General features: G+C 39.8%; 1 protein-coding gene across 1 annotated transcript; it reads left to right on the top strand.

Moving 5' to 3' along the window:
* Positions 1–12981, top strand: LOC148364966 (dihydropyrimidinase-related protein 2-like). The gene is made up of 14 exons (XM_088335328.1): positions 1–333; positions 3201–3289; positions 4132–4316; positions 4456–4620; positions 4865–4926; positions 5055–5135; positions 5215–5283; positions 5371–5491; positions 5572–5728; positions 7111–7252; positions 7331–7501; positions 7622–7801; positions 8510–8693; positions 10746–12981. The coding sequence occupies exons 1-14, from the start codon at positions 292–294 to the stop codon at positions 10835–10837; spliced, it is 1740 nt and encodes a 579-aa protein (XP_088191454.1). The 5' UTR covers positions 1–291; the 3' UTR covers positions 10838–12981.
* Positions 12982–16694: the final 3713 nt, after the last annotated feature.

The raw sequence follows: 16694 nt of genomic DNA, 5'->3' as shown, positions 1-16694 counted from the left end.
GCGCATGCGCAGTACATTTCAGCCCCTTTCTTAAGACCTGTCTTCAGGGAGCGTTTCTTACACAATATTAACTCATTTGATTGGTCGCCTCAAATAGTGTCACGATTTTATGAGTTAGTCAATTAAAATAGAGGTCTATAAACGACGATATTACTTGTCAGACAGGTACTATTTGCTCTGGGCGTCGACTGTCCACTGAGCATCCATTCATCCTTTTACCGGCTGCTGAGCGGTTCCAGTCTTGCTAGCTAGCATTAGCCAAGGAATAGGATCTCTGCTGGGATACCCAAAATGTCGGGTTACCAAGGAAAAAAGAACATCCCTCGAATCACCGTGAGTACATTGTTGTGTTTGTGCCACCATCTCAAAACTCAAAGGTGGGATCCCCGCCGCCCACCTGCTACTGTACGCTAGCAAACATCAACCGTCCTGATTCATCACTATCCAATGGTCCATTATATGTCTTTGTAATAGTGAAAGTACTATACCCCTCTTTGTTTTACCCTCGATTTTTTTGTTGAGATATTGAAGTTTCCTGGGCAGTTTTGGAAATATGCAGCGTGGATGTCGTGATCGTCGATTGAATTGAAATCCCTTTTAAAGTAGGTCAATGGACAGCACCCTTCCTAAAATCTCATCGTGTAGCTGTTGCCAAAATTGGCAAAGAGTAGCCATGATAAGTGATTTGTAATGCTTTGAATTGTACATTTTTTTAATAAAGGGGACAAAGATGCAGTGCAATTAGTTTTTTGACACCAGGTAGCCATCACTTTTTTTGCAGCAAGTCAAGTCACATGTATTTGTACAGCCCAGAGGTGTTCAAACTTTTGAGGATGCGGGACAGATTTTGTAAGCTGAAAATATGTGAGGGCCAACTATTCAACCTGATATTCCTTGAACAGCATAGCTGTCAACCTCCACTGCTACGTGCCCGCACAAACTGTCGTATTTTCCCGTACAAAATTAAAAATAATCGTACACCATATTTTTTTTTCCTAATGGGCGTCAGCCGCATGCGCACAGTAGCATCAAACTGCTCGCTTCGTTTGCAACGGAAAAAATGATACAGAGATAGAGGCTTCCGCGACGAACTCCTTTGACTTGATTGATTTGCTGTTTCGTGATATTCGGTGTATACCGTAAGGTACCCATCATTGACAAATTTGCGTTTTTCCTTACAGATTTCTTTGTAAGTCGTATTCGTTTTAAAATGCATAAAAAACGTACTTTGTACGGCAAAACCGTACAGGTTGACAGGTATGGAACAGTTTTTAATAAAGTCACCCTCCTGCCAAAGGTTTTCAGTGCTTGGCCATCAGACCTTTGTAGTATTTTCATTTGTCTCTTGTGAAACAGCCCTGATGTCTCGTTAAAACCGCTTCCAGGTGCTTCACCTTTTCACAGTGTTTGTTTCCAGGTTACTTTTTGTAGTCGGCATGTTTGGTCTGGCAGCGTCTCTTGATACTACATTCTCAGAAAAAAGCCTCAGTCTTTTGGCAAATTAGGCTGAAGCAGTTGTTTCAGATTTCGGTGAAAAAATACTCCGATATCCACTTGTCCTGGAAGTGATGGCCTACAATCATCTTTTCCTTTCCTAACTTACAGTTGCCCTGTTTGAAATGGGATTTGCTAAAATTGACACAAAAAGCCAAAGGGCTACTTCCATCACCTAGGGGTGGACCAAATATTAATAATTTTATGACTGAGGCTGCGGGCCAGTAAAGATTTGATCACAGGAGGCAGAGCGCTCGTCTTGGGATCAAGAGATTGCAGGTTCGATTCCCGGCTCCTCCGTGTTATATGTCAAAGTGTCCTTGGGCAAGACATTGAATCCTAATGCCCCCAATAAGCAGGTCCGCGCCTTGCATGGCTGCATGGCCGCTATTGGTGTTTGTGTGTGTGTGTGTGTGTGTGTGAAGCACATTGTAAAGCGCTTTGGGAGGTCTTCATTGACTTGAAAAGCGCTATATAAATGCAGACCATTTACCATCACAGGCCATAACTGGTCCCTGGGCCAGGCCTTGGACATGGCTGGTATAGCCCTTACTCACAAAATGTCTCAAAGGGATGCACAGGCTAGCATTACAACAACCCCAGATCTGAAATCTACATAGAGAAACACAGCAAACACCTAAAACCTCAGCATTAGGAAAATTAAGAATCCCAAAGGGGTTGTGGATGACCAAGTCCATCTACTTCCACTTGACAGTCAACCTCAGTCTATTCCCCCTATATAGCAATAATATACCTTACAAACACAATGTGGCACATGTTTACCTACCGGAAGACTATGTAGAATAAAAAAAACAAGATAATTTGTTTTTTCTGTTTACCCAATAAATGACACAAAAAATATTTCCTTTTCTTTCTTGTTCTTTTTGTATTTCCAATTTAACACATAAATTGAGATTTGATTTAGCAATTGGTTCTTTCCTTTTGTAGTTTTTTACTTCTTTTGTGCATCTCAACAAAACTGAAAACTTTTCATTCATGATGTGTTTGAGTTGGTATTTTACAGCGTTATTACTACTGCACTGTGTCAGTAGTGTATTATAGACTGCTTTACACTGAGACTTTTATGCACTCAGAGAATGAACCCAGTAGATTTTTGGCACAAATTAATGAGTACAATAGAGTCCTTTATCATGCTTTTTGTAATGGTGCAAACAATAAAATAAAATGGTCAGTTGGAGTGATTTGCAGTCATTGTGTGGAAATACTTTATAAGACCACTGTATTACAAAGTGAAAAAAGTGTTATATTTATCATGTCCATTTTCTTATTTAACACCCCGGCTTTTGTCTGTTTGGACATTACATACTATGAGTTTGACACTTGCAGGAATGTTTTTTTCAGCTTGCCCCCAGTCTTTGGGAGAGGTGTCAGGAAAACAAAAGAAACCTAGATTATCAGTTCGCGCATTGATTTTTTTTTTTTTTTTTAATTTGTAACACTGGAGCTTATAAAGAATTATAATGTTTTCTTGAGACAGGCTGTTTTTTGGTCAACTAAGGCTTCTAAATAAGCCCAAGATTGGAACATGGTTTTACATCTGCCGGTTGGCTGAAGAAAAATAAAATTGTATGCCGTATTTGGAGACCGACGCTTGCTTTGGCTCGGCTCGGACTAATGACTGAAAGCTTACCTTGATGAATTGCTGATGAAGGGATTATCAAATGATGATTATCTTTAACTTGCAGAGTGACCGTCTCCTAGTAAAAGGAGCAAAAATTGTAAACGATGATCAGTCCTTTATGGCGGATATCTACATGGAAGATGGAGTGATCAAGTAAGTTACTTTTTATTTTTAGCTCGCTGATAGTATTTTTATTGTGCCAAAGCCAACTAAAAACAAAGCTTTTTTTAAATTTGAAAACTTTGCATTGCAATAATCTAACCTTGATATAATTAAGGAATGTATAGCTTTCTCTAGGTCAGGACAGCTTAAAAACAATGTAACTTTTGCTAGAAGACAGAGCTGAAAGCAGCTCATCCGGACTGATGTTTGTCAAACTTAACGTGACTGACATCACAGAATTAAACAAACCAGTGAAAGCTGTTTGACTTTCAGTTTCACAAAGGGAGTTATCCTGAGATCGTGAACTGTTACCTGTTAGTAACAATGTATTTGAATCTAACCTGCTGAATAGCAGTTTTCTCTCAAATGACCTTTTTCTCTCATTGCTCCCTGCCCTCACCAGGTAGGGAAGGAGCTCCTTTGACTGTTTTCGAACATTTTGGAGTGATAGGAGCAAATAAAACATGCTCAATCTTTTCTTTTCCTCAAAACAAAGAGGAAATGTGGAATGTTCACATGTCTGAAGGCCTTGAGTGGCCTTAGGAAATTATACAAATATATTTTCTATTTTGAATTTTGTTTAAATTTCATGCACTGTACTGGGGGAATGAGGATTTTGAATGAGTGAGCAAGGTAGTTGCCACTCAAGCTATATTGTGCAATTGCACTAAAAGTCGTGACTCGTCGAATCTGCGCCCCATTAATGTTGTCTTTATTGAGCGCCAGTGAGCATGTTCAAACTACACTGACTTGAATTAACTTGTTCAAATCCTTTTGAAATTGACTCCAAGTGTTTGTATTTCAATTGCTTATATTTATTTCTGTTTTTGCAGGCAAATCGGTGACAACCTTATTGTACCTGGGGGAGTCAAGATTATAGAAGCTCAAGGGAGAATGGTAATGCCTGGAGGCATTGACGTGCACACCCGATTCCAGATGTGTGATCGAGGCATGGTGGCAGCTGATGATTTTTACCAGGGCACTAGGGCGGCGTTAGCGGGGGGCACCACTATGATCAGTACGTATTCCTTTAGCCAGATGTCCATGTGTCGTCAATGGAAGTTGAAAAATCCCATTCCAGCCGTTATAAGATTGCACTTGGCTTTGTTATAGTTAGCCCCCATGCATTAAATCAGTTTTTTGGACGCATTTTCTAGTTGACCACGTGGTTCCGGAGCCTGGCATAGGCTTAGTTGAAGCTTTTAAGCAGTGGAGAGAATTGGCCGACAGCAAATCTTGTTGTGACTACTCTCTTCATGTGGACCTCACTGATTGGGAAAAGGGCACTCAGGAGGAGATGGAGACCTTGGTGAAAGAACATGGTATGAATTCAACATTCCTAAATGCAAGTGCTTGTTTATTACTGTCAAGCAGAGTGATTTGGTTTCACGGACCTCGACTTTTTTTTCCATCCAGTCTTTGCATGGTTTAAAATGTTTCAATGTATTCATAAGAGTCCTTCTTCTCTCCTCTCTTGTAAATTGCTTTTGTTTTTTTACTCTTCCTCTATTGCTCTTTTGCGCTCCTTTTTTTCCACTTTTAGCTCTATAAGTTTTCTATTTTCAGGTGTCAACTCTTTCCTGGTCTATCTGGCCTATAAGGGTGTTTTCCAACTTTCTGATTGCCAGGTGCGCTTTGCTATTGCACATCATTACTGAGGTCTATTTTTTATTTTTTTTATTTTTTTTTAGAATTATTATGTGTAATTCATACATGCTTGCACACCCTGTTAATGAACTACATTTAATTGTTTCAGATTTATGAAGTTTTCAGCGTCATCAGGGATCTTGGTGCCATTGCTCAAGTGCATGCTGAGAATGGTGACATAATTGCTGAGGTAAAACAAAATATCTGTACTGTATCAGCAATAACTTCAATGGAATTTGTAATGTGATGCAGTTGTTTGGATTGATTAGGAGCAGAGACGTATACTGGAGCTGGGTATAACTGGGCCCGAAGGTCATGTGCTAAGTCGCCCAGAAGAGGTGAGGATGCTCGAACACAGCAGAGTGCTCACAAGAGGCTGACCGAAAAAACGAAGAGCCTGCTGCATTTTTGCGTGTGCTCGGCAGGTGGAGGCAGAAGCAGTCAATCGCTCTATCACCATTGCTAATCAGACAAACTGTCCAGTCTACATCACTAAGGTGATGAGTAAGAGTGCTGCTGATGTCATCGCTCTCGCCAGGAAAAAGGGTATGAAGAAATATATATATTTCTTAATCCATAACATAATACCAAAATGTATCAATGTCTGGTCCTGCCTGTTCTTTTAGGTTCTGTGGTTTTTGGTGAGCCCATTACAGCCAGCTTGGGCACTGATGGCACCCATTATTGGAGCAAGAATTGGGCCAAGGCTGCAACCTATGTCACCTCCCCACCACTCAGTCCCGATCCTACCACCCCCGATTACCTCAGCTCTCTGTTGTCTTGGTTAGTGTTTGGAATCAACTATGGTACCAACTTTTTAGACGCAGAGCCTTGCGACCGTATTTACCCCCCTTGAACCTTTCAACCCTTTTCTACATTTCAAGCTTCAGACAAAGTGTTGACAAATTAATTCTTTTTTGTCAAGAATGGACCAAACGTGGGACACAATTGCGAAGCGGAAGAAAATTTATATTATATATATTTGTATATTTGAAGACAAAATTCAGCAAAACCGCCAAACTTGCTCTCCAGATAAAAGCTATTTTTTATTTCTCTGTATGACATTAGATGGTTTGAAAAAAATGTATGAAATAACAATGCCAGCGCTTGTTTCCTTTATCAAAAAATCCACCAATTTAAACTAGTCTCCCTCCCACAGTTACTTAAAATAATTGAAACTCATTTTGACCTTCATTTTTTTAGTAATGGTTTCAAAACTAGGTGCAAGCAGAGTTCATTTGTAAAAATGTCACAAAATACTGCTAACAAAGTTTATGGATGTTTTTCCCTTTAGCTTAGTGGGCGCCTGTGAGAAAGGGGAGTGTGCTGTGTGTGGATAGCTCTGTTCAACCAATCAAAGTGCTCTGAGTGCGTGGATGGCGTTTTGGGGTATTTACAGTTTGTTCTGTGAATTTTTTATCATAAAATGTCTTAACGGTTAACATACACTATTTAATGAACTTCCATCTAAAGGATTCTTTAGCCATGTACAGCTGGTGTGACGCCTCTTTGCTAGAGCTTCTGGGTAAAAACTCTTTTTTTTTTTACTAGAGTTAATTCTGTGGCTTTTCATCATAAAATGTCTCAACAATGAACAGATTGTTTAATGAGATTGCATATAAAGCATTTTACAGCAAAACCGGAGTCTCTTGTTGTGACACCCTGACTGTGAACTATAGTAAAAAAGTGTTCTAAATATACTGGACTGAACCCTAATGAGTCAAGATTGACTTTGCACTTGAGACAATTCTCTTCATTTATAATAAGAAAAATTAGTTCGAGCATTTTCCATTTTTCTTCCGAGCCTTATGTAGTAATGAAAAGAGTCATATATGGCTCACAAGCCATAGGTTCACGACCCCAGAAATTTTAAAAACCATAATGTAAAACTTTACCCTAATAAATGAATAACCCTGTGTAACGTATGACTTTTCAAATTGTGTTTGTAGCTCATGGTATTTTCAAAGATATATCAAGCTCACATGTAAAGGATAAAACATTTATTTTGGGAAGCATGAGTTTTTACGGTTCTGACGTATTGTGCTACATCTTCGTAATAAGCGATTATACATCAAATTATGTTGCGTCTTTCTGTGGCTGGACTTTCACCACTTCATTTTGAATCCCCACCTGAAAGTGCCTCTTTTGCCTTCTGTCAAACCTAGTGGTGATCTACAGGTGACCGGTAGCGCTCACTGCACTTTCCAAACATCCCAGCGTGCAGTAGGCAAAGATAACTTTACCCTCATCCCTGAGGGCACCAATGGCACTGAGGAGAGGATGTCTATAATCTGGGACAAATGTGTGGTGAGTACCCGTATTCTACTAGGACAAACATATTGCTACATGTGTTTTAAAAGCTTTTCTCCTAAATCGTCAAACCAGGTGGCAGGGAAAATGGATGAGAATCAGTTTGTGGCAGTCACCAGCACAAACGCGGCCAAGATCTTCAACCTCTTCCCCCGCAAGGGTCGCATTGCTGTGGGCTCCGATGCGGACCTTGTTCTATGGGACCCGGATGTCACCAAGATCATTACCGCCAAAAACCACAACTCGGTATTTAAAGAGGGGTTTAGCACCCGTGCAAAAAAAGGGGGCGGCAAGGCGATGTAATCCACAGTGGATGAACATGTGGTCTTTGATGGACTGCTGTCTGTCTTCTTTCCCTCATGCCAGGCTGTGGAGTATAACGTCTTTGAAGGCACAGAGGTGCGTGGAGGTCCTTTGGTGGTCATCAGCCAAGGTAAAGTCGTGCTGGAGGAGGGCAGCCTTCACACGACAGAAGGCTGCGGGCGCTACATCAGCCGCAAAGCTTTCCCTGACCACGTGTACAAGAAGATAAAGGCTCGAAGCAGGGTGTGTCAGTTTGAGAGAACGATCTAATATTGTTTTTACCAACTTTCATAATGCTATGACACATTTTCTACCGCCACTTTAAAGGCTTCTCGTGCCATTGATAGGCCGCAAAGACCAGCTTTTGTGGAATTAAAACTCCTGAACTTAAGTTGTTTAATGGGCTAATTAAATTCCAGCGTCCATTCAGCTGCAGTTTTCTAAAAATGCCACAAATATCCAATTAGAAAATTGAGCTGACTGAAGAGATTCGACAAACAAATGCACATGATCACTTATCTGAAAGTTATTCTGATTAACTTTGCATATATGTATGTAATATATGGATACATATCATAAAATACATTTTAGAAATATTACAATCTTTTTTTTTTAATGATACAAGTTCGAGACTCTGGCCGGACCAAATGAACCCTGGTGACCCGCCACAATTGCCCTATGGTATGTGAAACACTCAGTGTATTCCTTTGGCTCAAAAGTAGTGCATAAATAATACATTTTCAGTAATTAAGGAGGACACGAATTTGTAAATGCCAAACTTTGAATTTAAGGACTGAAATAAAGAATACATGTAGCAACAATTAAATTAATTGAGTCGGCTGACTGTCTCAATTTGTTGTAATTATAGGATGATAATTGACTATCTTCCTACATTAAAATTGTACTTACAGTTAAGTACAATCTCACTGATGGAGTCATATGAATGTTCAGCTGACAGAGTTGCGTGGAGTACCCCGGGGTCAATATGATGGGCCAGTGTGTGAGATGATCCTCACTCCTAAGGTCCTATCCTCCAATTCTACTGTGAAGACATCTCCCACCAAGCAGCAACAGCAGCAACCATTAGTTCAGCAGCCGGTGCGCAACCTTCACCAGTCTGGCTTCAGCCTGTCAGGTGAGCCATACCATCTGCGTTGTTCCTCCCTATCAACGCAGCCAGACCATGTAGTTGTGATCCAGCATGAAACTTTCTCTTCTTTCAGCAAAATTTGCTATTTTGATGTCAGAATTAGCCACCTATATGATTCGTGTAAATATCCGAGGAGAAAATATTTTTTAGGTTTCTTATCAGGAGTTTTAACAGGAGATAAAGAGTGAGCGCACATTGCAGCATAGGGTCAGTGTTTATGACTACACTCCAATGGAACGACACTGCACAAAAATGACATCCATGGGAGAGTTCCCAGGCCAAAACCACTGCTATCAAACAATAACACAGTCGTCTCCATTTGTCAACATGCATCTTGATTGTCCTCAAGACTATTGGAAAAAACATTTAGTGGACTGATGAGTCAAAAATGCAACTATTTAAAGGTGTTCAGCCCGTTACATCTGGCGTAAAAGTGACACTGCATTTAACAAAAATAACAGGATGCCAACAGTAAAGCAGAGTGGTGGGAGTGTGATGTCTGGGGCTATTTTGCTGCATCGGGACCAGATTCGTTCCCTCGAACTCAAATGCTCTTGGATAATGCAGCAGGTCAATGATCTGAAACACACCAGCACTTTGACCTTCGAATGGCTAAAAACAAAACAAAATGAAGGCTCTGGAGTGGCCTAGTCAAAGTCCGAATTTAAGTCCAGTTGAGATGCTGTGGTGTGACATTAAGCAGGAAGTTCATGCCAGAAAATCCTCAAATATGGCAGATTTGATCAAATATTCCAAAGACGAGTGTGACAAATTCTTCCACAGACTACCAATTATCATAAACGTTTGCATTTTGTTATAACTGGCAAAAGTGGCCCAACAAAGCTATTAGGTTCAGGGGACAAATTACTTTTTAACATAGGACAGAAAGGTTTTCTATCTGAAACGGGTGTCTTAACACTTTATCGTTTTTTTAATTTGGTGAGTTTGTATTTTTAGTTTCTTTGCACATGTATTACAGCTTAGCCTTTGACCTTTTGATTGACACCAGTATTGGCTAATAGCAGGCTGTTTTCACAGTCTGCAGCCTGCATTAGCCTATGCGGGCCTGTATTGTAAAACGAAGATCGCCTCCTGTAGTTCCAAATATCTTCAGCCAGTATTAACTGAATCAAATGATGATTGACACATTGGTTAGCCAATGAAATTCACAACATAGATTTTCGATTTTATTCAAAATTGGAGCCGTAAATGAACATGAGCAAATTCGGGGTCCTTTTTTACGGACTGTTATTACGCGCAAGTGTGCACAATCATTGATTGTCTTCCGGAAAGAGAAGTCAAACGTTTGCAACTCTTTCAAAATGTCTAAAAATTGGCTAAAGTAAAATAGATATTTGCAAATGTTGTAGTGTTGTAAACTGGTAGTCTCCAAATGGCCGCTTTTGGAAACGCCTAAACCTACCTTTAGAAAAATGTGTAAAATACAATGTTTAGTTTTTCAGATTGTGATCAAATTTGACAAAGTACCACGTAAGGTTTTAAGCTATTGTCTCACCTGTTTTTCAGCCAAGATGCTTTTGCTACACTCATCTGAAGGCATTTGATTACAAAAAAAAAAATACTGGCGAGAATAATAACCTTCTATTTCTGTGTGTTCCAACTCTGATTACTCAATGTTAGTAGCACTTGCAGCAACTATTTCTGTTTGGGACAAAACTAGAGTCTAACCTTGTAAAAAGAGAACAAAACCGTCCATGTTCTCCTAACGGCTCCCCGCCCTGATATGATTAGTCTCTAATGAATATTGCCATTTAGGAAACCCAAAGTGCTCAGCTTTGGGGGACTGATTCACATTCTTCTCTGTCTGTGATAGACAACGCACAATGTTTTGGAGCCATTATTATAATAAACATGAGTCCAAATATGGGATCATCATTTTCCTGCTTTTACTCATTTGTAAAAATGTCCTTTCCTTTGTTCCCTCCGTATTGCACCATTTCTGTGCAAAATTTGCTGCTGCGGCAGTATCCACCCGACCAATTTTCATGTATGGTTAATGTTTTTATTTTTTGTTAGGGGCCCAAATTGATGATAATGTTCCACGCCGTAACACCCAGCGCATCGTGGCGCCACCTGGAGGAAAAGCAAACATCACCAGCCTTGGTTAAGCTGTGTTGGAAGGTTCAGGGAGGCAGAGAAGAGGCAGCTTGTCACTCCTTAATTGCTACACTTTACTATCCACACTCACTTTTATCACGAATTCAACATAAGGGAAAGCACTACTTGTACATTTTCTTTTAATATTATCGAAGAGGATAATTAAAAGTATTTTAGGCTGCAGAAAGTCCTGCCATTTAATTTTGCTGATATAGTTTTATAGTTGCACTTTCCATTTTAAAATTATTTGGGTGGTTTTCCTTCAATCACAATAGTCATTTGGTAATGCGTTAAAAGTTTACCATCAGAACGTTGATAAACAGAGGATGACCATTTCAAAATATATTCATCACAGAGACCTCTCGACCAGTCTGAAACAAGATGCCCGGAAACTATAAAGCCCGCACAGCTAACCAATTATGTCCCCTGTTAGTCCGCTGATTATAGTATTCCCCGCAAATATGGACTTGTTGGATCCAGGACTGCCCAGTCAATCCCATCGTGTACAATTTTTACTCCAAAACACAATAATCCTGACCAGTATCAAAACTTCACCAATAACTCTGCATCATTGGAATCCTGTTTACAAAATAACAGACTCTTAAAAGTATTTCCAATATGGTTGTTACCCTCTGACCTTTGGATTGACACCACTCTCGTCCAATTTCAGACTTCTTTTCATGGTCCACAGCCCGCATAAAGCCTGAGGGGGTCTGTATTGATAAAACCGACAATGATCGATTCAAAATATGATTGACTCATTAGTAAGCCAATGAAATTCTGTAAAGAACATTGCGCAGATGTACACTGTGTATTCAAATTTCACTCCAAAATAAATGTGCATAATGCTATTCGTCATTCATTTTTACGCACCATTATAATGCACATGTGTGCAAATTCATTGACTGACTTCTGAAAGGCCCGGCAATTATTTACAACCTTTTCAAAATTTCGAAAAAAAATTGGCCAAAGTAAAACGCACAGTTGTAAACTGGTCCGCTCCATATGGCCACTTTTGGAAACTGTTAGACCTACCATTAGAAAAATTTGTAAAATACAATATTTGGTTTTTCAGACCTGTTTTCCAGATAAGATGCCTATGCAACACTCCTCTGCAGGCATTTGATTGCAATAAAAGAAAATGGGACAAGAATAAAAACCTTCCATTTCTGTGTGTTCCAACTCAGATTCCTGAATGTCGGTAGCATTTTCAGGAATTATTTCAGTTCGGGACAAAACTTCAGAGTGCTACCTTTCAAAAGAGACCAAAACCATCCATATTCTCCAAATGGTTCAAGAACAGCATTCAATTTACTTCGGGTATGTTGTGGATTGGGATTTTAGGCAAATTTACAGGAACCTTAAGGGCTTGAAGGAATTTGAAATTCAAGGTTTGTGACTTCGTCACCTCATCTTTGTGTTATTTGCTAGCCTCCCCAACCGTGTCATAATGAAATTTTGTTGAGGGGGAGATTTGCAGGGCTTTTCTCTGGTGCTAAAAGTGCAGATGATGTTAACTTGTTCCGGTAGCTACCACTCCACTATTTTGCACACGCACTGTACCAATCCAAAAAATACACGTTTATGTGAACTTGCAACTTTGAAGCGTTTGAGGATACATGTTGAATTCAATAATAATGCCTAGCTTGTTGTTTAGAATATTGCTAGCACACTGTATCTATGAAGGCTCTTGAAATACGTAATCTTGCAGACCTGATGGAACATTGCATCATGGATTGTCTATATTTCGGAGAATCCTCTCAATGTGTTGTTGAAGTGTCAACCTTTCTCTGTGTTTGTGTAGTGAAATAAGTAGCAGAATTACAGTTTTAGTTTGTCTAACCTTTTATTTATTGCCTCCAATTTGAATCAAAACTACAGCACATGGTCAGCAACTTGTAGATATTGAATGTTGTCTCGATCGCCTTGTCATGTGTGCACCTCTAATACACGGCTGTTAAATGAAGTAGATATTACAATTTTTTGCAAGGTTCTCAATTGTGGTGATTGAGCTGTGATGTGTACCGTTGGTCTTGTGTGATATAAAGTATGGTTTGATGGTACACAAAGCAACAGTATTTCCTGCATCTGATTTGTGTTGAATTAAGTATAGTAAACTTAAATAAAACAATTTGTTATTGACTTTTTCCCCTTACCCATGTATTTGGTTTTTTTTTTTGTGTCCAAAAAAATCTACTAGGATGTAAGCCATATCTGTTAGTTATGGGCTGACCCGTTCATGGCCATAGTCAAGTCATGTTTATTTGTATAGCCCTTAACCACAAAGAGTCTCTAAGGGCTGTACAAACCACGGATTAATGCAAACCACAGACTATTATGACACCATACCACCGTAAGAACCTTCGATTTCAGGAAGATAAGCATGGTAGGGCCGGTTAGTACTCGAATAGGAGCCTGCTTGGGAATACCAGGTGCTGAAGGAAAGTCATTTGACGCACGCTCTTCTGTGACTTAACTGATTGTACCGACCCCCCCTTAAAAATCTTTAAAGGTGGGGTGCTTTATTTGAAGACTTAATTCTGCAATCATGACTTAAGCCAGAAGATAGCAGAAGCTTGACCCACGTTTAGCCTTTATTCCTCAAACTCGCCGAATAAACTCTTCGTTTTTAATCTATTTAGGGGGTTTGTTCTGCCCCAACAGGCCTGATAAAAGTAAAATGAAAACAAATAGCATACCTGTCAACCTGTACAATTTTGCCGTACAAAGTACGTTTATTATGCATTTTAAGACGTGTACGACGTACGAAAAAATCTGTAAGGACAAACGCAAATTTGTCAATTATGGGTACCATCCGGTATACACCGACTATCGCGAAACGGCAAATCAATCAAGTCAAACGAGTTCGCCGCGGAAGCTTCCATCTCGGTATCAAAACGAAGCGAGCGGTTTGATGTAGTGAAAGGAATGCATATTGACCAATCAGGGAAAAAGCAAGAGAGATAAAGATTGTCTTGACGGGAAACGGTTCGTAGAGCCGTTACGTTCACGTATAACTCATCAATAATAATTGTCAAAAAAGGAATATTAACTTAGTTTGACTATAACTGTTGAATGTTTGCTTCATTACATTAAAGCCACAGTGTAATATTTGACCTCTAGATGGCACTGTGTTGTCAGGTGCGAGGACCAGTGTCAGAGCACAGCGTGGCCGCATCCTGCCAGATCTAAATTGGGATTCCACTGAGTTAATTGGTTCTGTAGTGTAGTGGTTAGCCCATTCGTATGACATGCAAAAGGTCTCGGTTTGAGACTGGAGTGGAAACATATGTTGGCCTGGAAAGGGATGGGTGCCACTAGGCTTTACTTGCCCAAGACACACCCAGGAAAAGGTTCCTCTTTGACCCTAGTGGTTAAGCAATATAATCTACCAAACGAAATGAATGTTGGTATGATAGTGTTTATGTTTTTCGCTGGTATACAAATTTATGTTTTTTTTTTTTATTACTGACTTAAGGTTTTTTTTGTACCACGAGGAGCAGTGTTCATTTTACCTCTGAAAAGTGATGGGTCCCGGGGACTCGCATGCTCAAATATCTTTGGGTACCAACAAACATCTATGGGTCCCCAAAATTTAGTGTTATCGGGGTTGAAATTGTAAATCGGCAACAAATATATAATATAAATCTATATATTCATTCAGTTTTAATCATCACAGTTTATTGGTAATACAAATCAGTTATCACCAAGATTTTTCAGTTCACAACAATATTGTACATTATACAAAATAATATTGCTGAAATATTGGTCTATATATTCATGAAGTTTTAATCATCACAGTTAATTGGTAATACAAAGAAGTTATCACTTCAGATTTTTCAGTTCATATATCACGCTGGGTGCACGTATCACAGAACATGTAGCCTCCATTATCATCCTCATAGCGTAACCAGGAATATAATTTAGTCCGTTTTGGCAGAAAAATCTTTTTCTTCCTAGGAGTATTCTTTTGTTTATTTTCTTTCGTCGAATCGTTCGCTTCAACACACGTGTTATCCTTGCCTCCGCGATCTTCTGAGGAATTTCGCCGCCGTTTTTTCGTGCCGGAATTATTGCCGTTGTTATCACTTTCTGCATTATGTTTCGACGTATTATTGACACTGAAGAAATTACCAATTTTGTGTTGATTTACACCTAATACTCAGTTTTTTTCGGAGGCATACTTAGCCTTCACCTTCCCTTGACAACCACCACAACAATGACGTAATCTCGAAGCAACGAGATCTCGTTTGCCGAGATCGGCGTGCAGACAAAAACTCGAACCGCGAGACCAAAACAACAACGGCGGATCTGCCTGACAAAAAGTTTGGAGTGAGGTAAATCTTTGTTAAAAAAAATGTATTCGGGTAGTAATGACAATTTTGTGTCAAAAAAGTTGCGTCCCGGGGATGCACGATGATTGCAGGGACGCGGGCAAACGAGAACACTGTAGGAGGCACTATATATTACACACTGTCCCTTTAAGTATAGTTGAAGTTTATTGACAGGATTTCACGGATCCCTTTATCACCAGGGTCGGCAGGACACCACTTGCTGTTGTATGTCTTGACCATGTACAGCCTGGAGGCAGGGGTTTGCTCCACCACATGAAATAGATGGTACAGGTTTCCATGGTTAACAGTAGCAGGAGGAGCTTCCTGATCTTGTTCAGATACCTCACCTTTATCATCCGGTTGCCGTTGTTTTTCCGTGTAAAATGTCAACCCGCTCTTCAGAGATAACCCAGACCATTGACGGGCAGCGGCATGTGACAATATTGATACTACATTAGGGTGACCAAACGTCCTCTTTTGTCTGGACATGTCCCCTTTTACATCCCATCTGCGGTGTCCGGCGGGGTTTTACAAATTCATGAAAATGTCCGGTTTTAATTATTTTTCACGAGACCAATTTGCTACATGGGAGGCAGAGTGTACCGTGTGCAAAGCTGGCACACATGTTACGGTGTCTAACAAGGGTGGCGGAGACCTGACAGCTCACACGGACACAGAAAAACACAAAAAAGCTGTGTGTGGTGAGAACTCTTCTGCTAAACTGACCGACTTCCTTGTAAAACCCAGGAAAACAGAGAATGCTGTAATCGCAGCGGATGGTGTATCTGTCGGTGGGCACTGCCCACCCCTGCCCCACTCTGCAATGTGTAGCTTACATTTTCAGTTGCTGAGAGTTCTTCGCATTACGATTTACCACGGGGAAAGGCTACTTTAATTTTTTGCATGGCCATGATTTATGGGAATCCTTGCATTGATACACATTTCATAGTGCCCTGATTAAAAGTAGCATGCACCTGTCCTCTTGGGTGCGACACTTCATAGGCAAATACCATATTAACTAATGCCAGCAGCAGTTATTCACGAGGGAAGAAGGAATGCAATGGCAAAGCAAAGATACCAAAAGCAGTGTCTGTGTCATTTTTAAGCAGACATGTTGAGAAACATGGCAACAATTTCAAGCATTTACAACACTTAACCCAAATTCATGCATTTTTAATCCTTGAAAACATCATTAAAATTATAGCATTTTCAAGGATTTCAAGCACCTGTACAAACCCTGAATAAACCTTACAAACACAACGTGGAACCTATTAACTCACAGCAAGACAGACTATGTATAAACAAAAACAAAGATACATTGTGTAAACAAGTGGATTTACCAAATAAACTGAACAATTCTTTCGGCATCGATCTTGTTTCTCCCCACCTGCACTAAATTGAGTGTGGCTTATATTGCAGTACGTTTCAAAAGTCTTCATTTAAAAATTGTTATACAACTTGAAATGATCAGAAATCGAATAAAATACAAAGAAACCTTATAAGGTGACAGGTATGTAACTTTTAAAAGAAAAAA

Source organism: Urocampus carinirostris, chromosome 5 (assembly GCF_059441175.1).
Source record: "Urocampus carinirostris isolate Australia breed hairy pipefish chromosome 5, RoL_Ucar_1.0, whole genome shotgun sequence".
NCBI lineage: Eukaryota > Metazoa > Chordata > Actinopteri > Syngnathiformes > Syngnathidae > Urocampus > Urocampus carinirostris.
The sequence above is the reverse complement of the archived record's forward strand: the minus strand, read 5'-3'. Positions and strand labels throughout refer to the sequence as shown.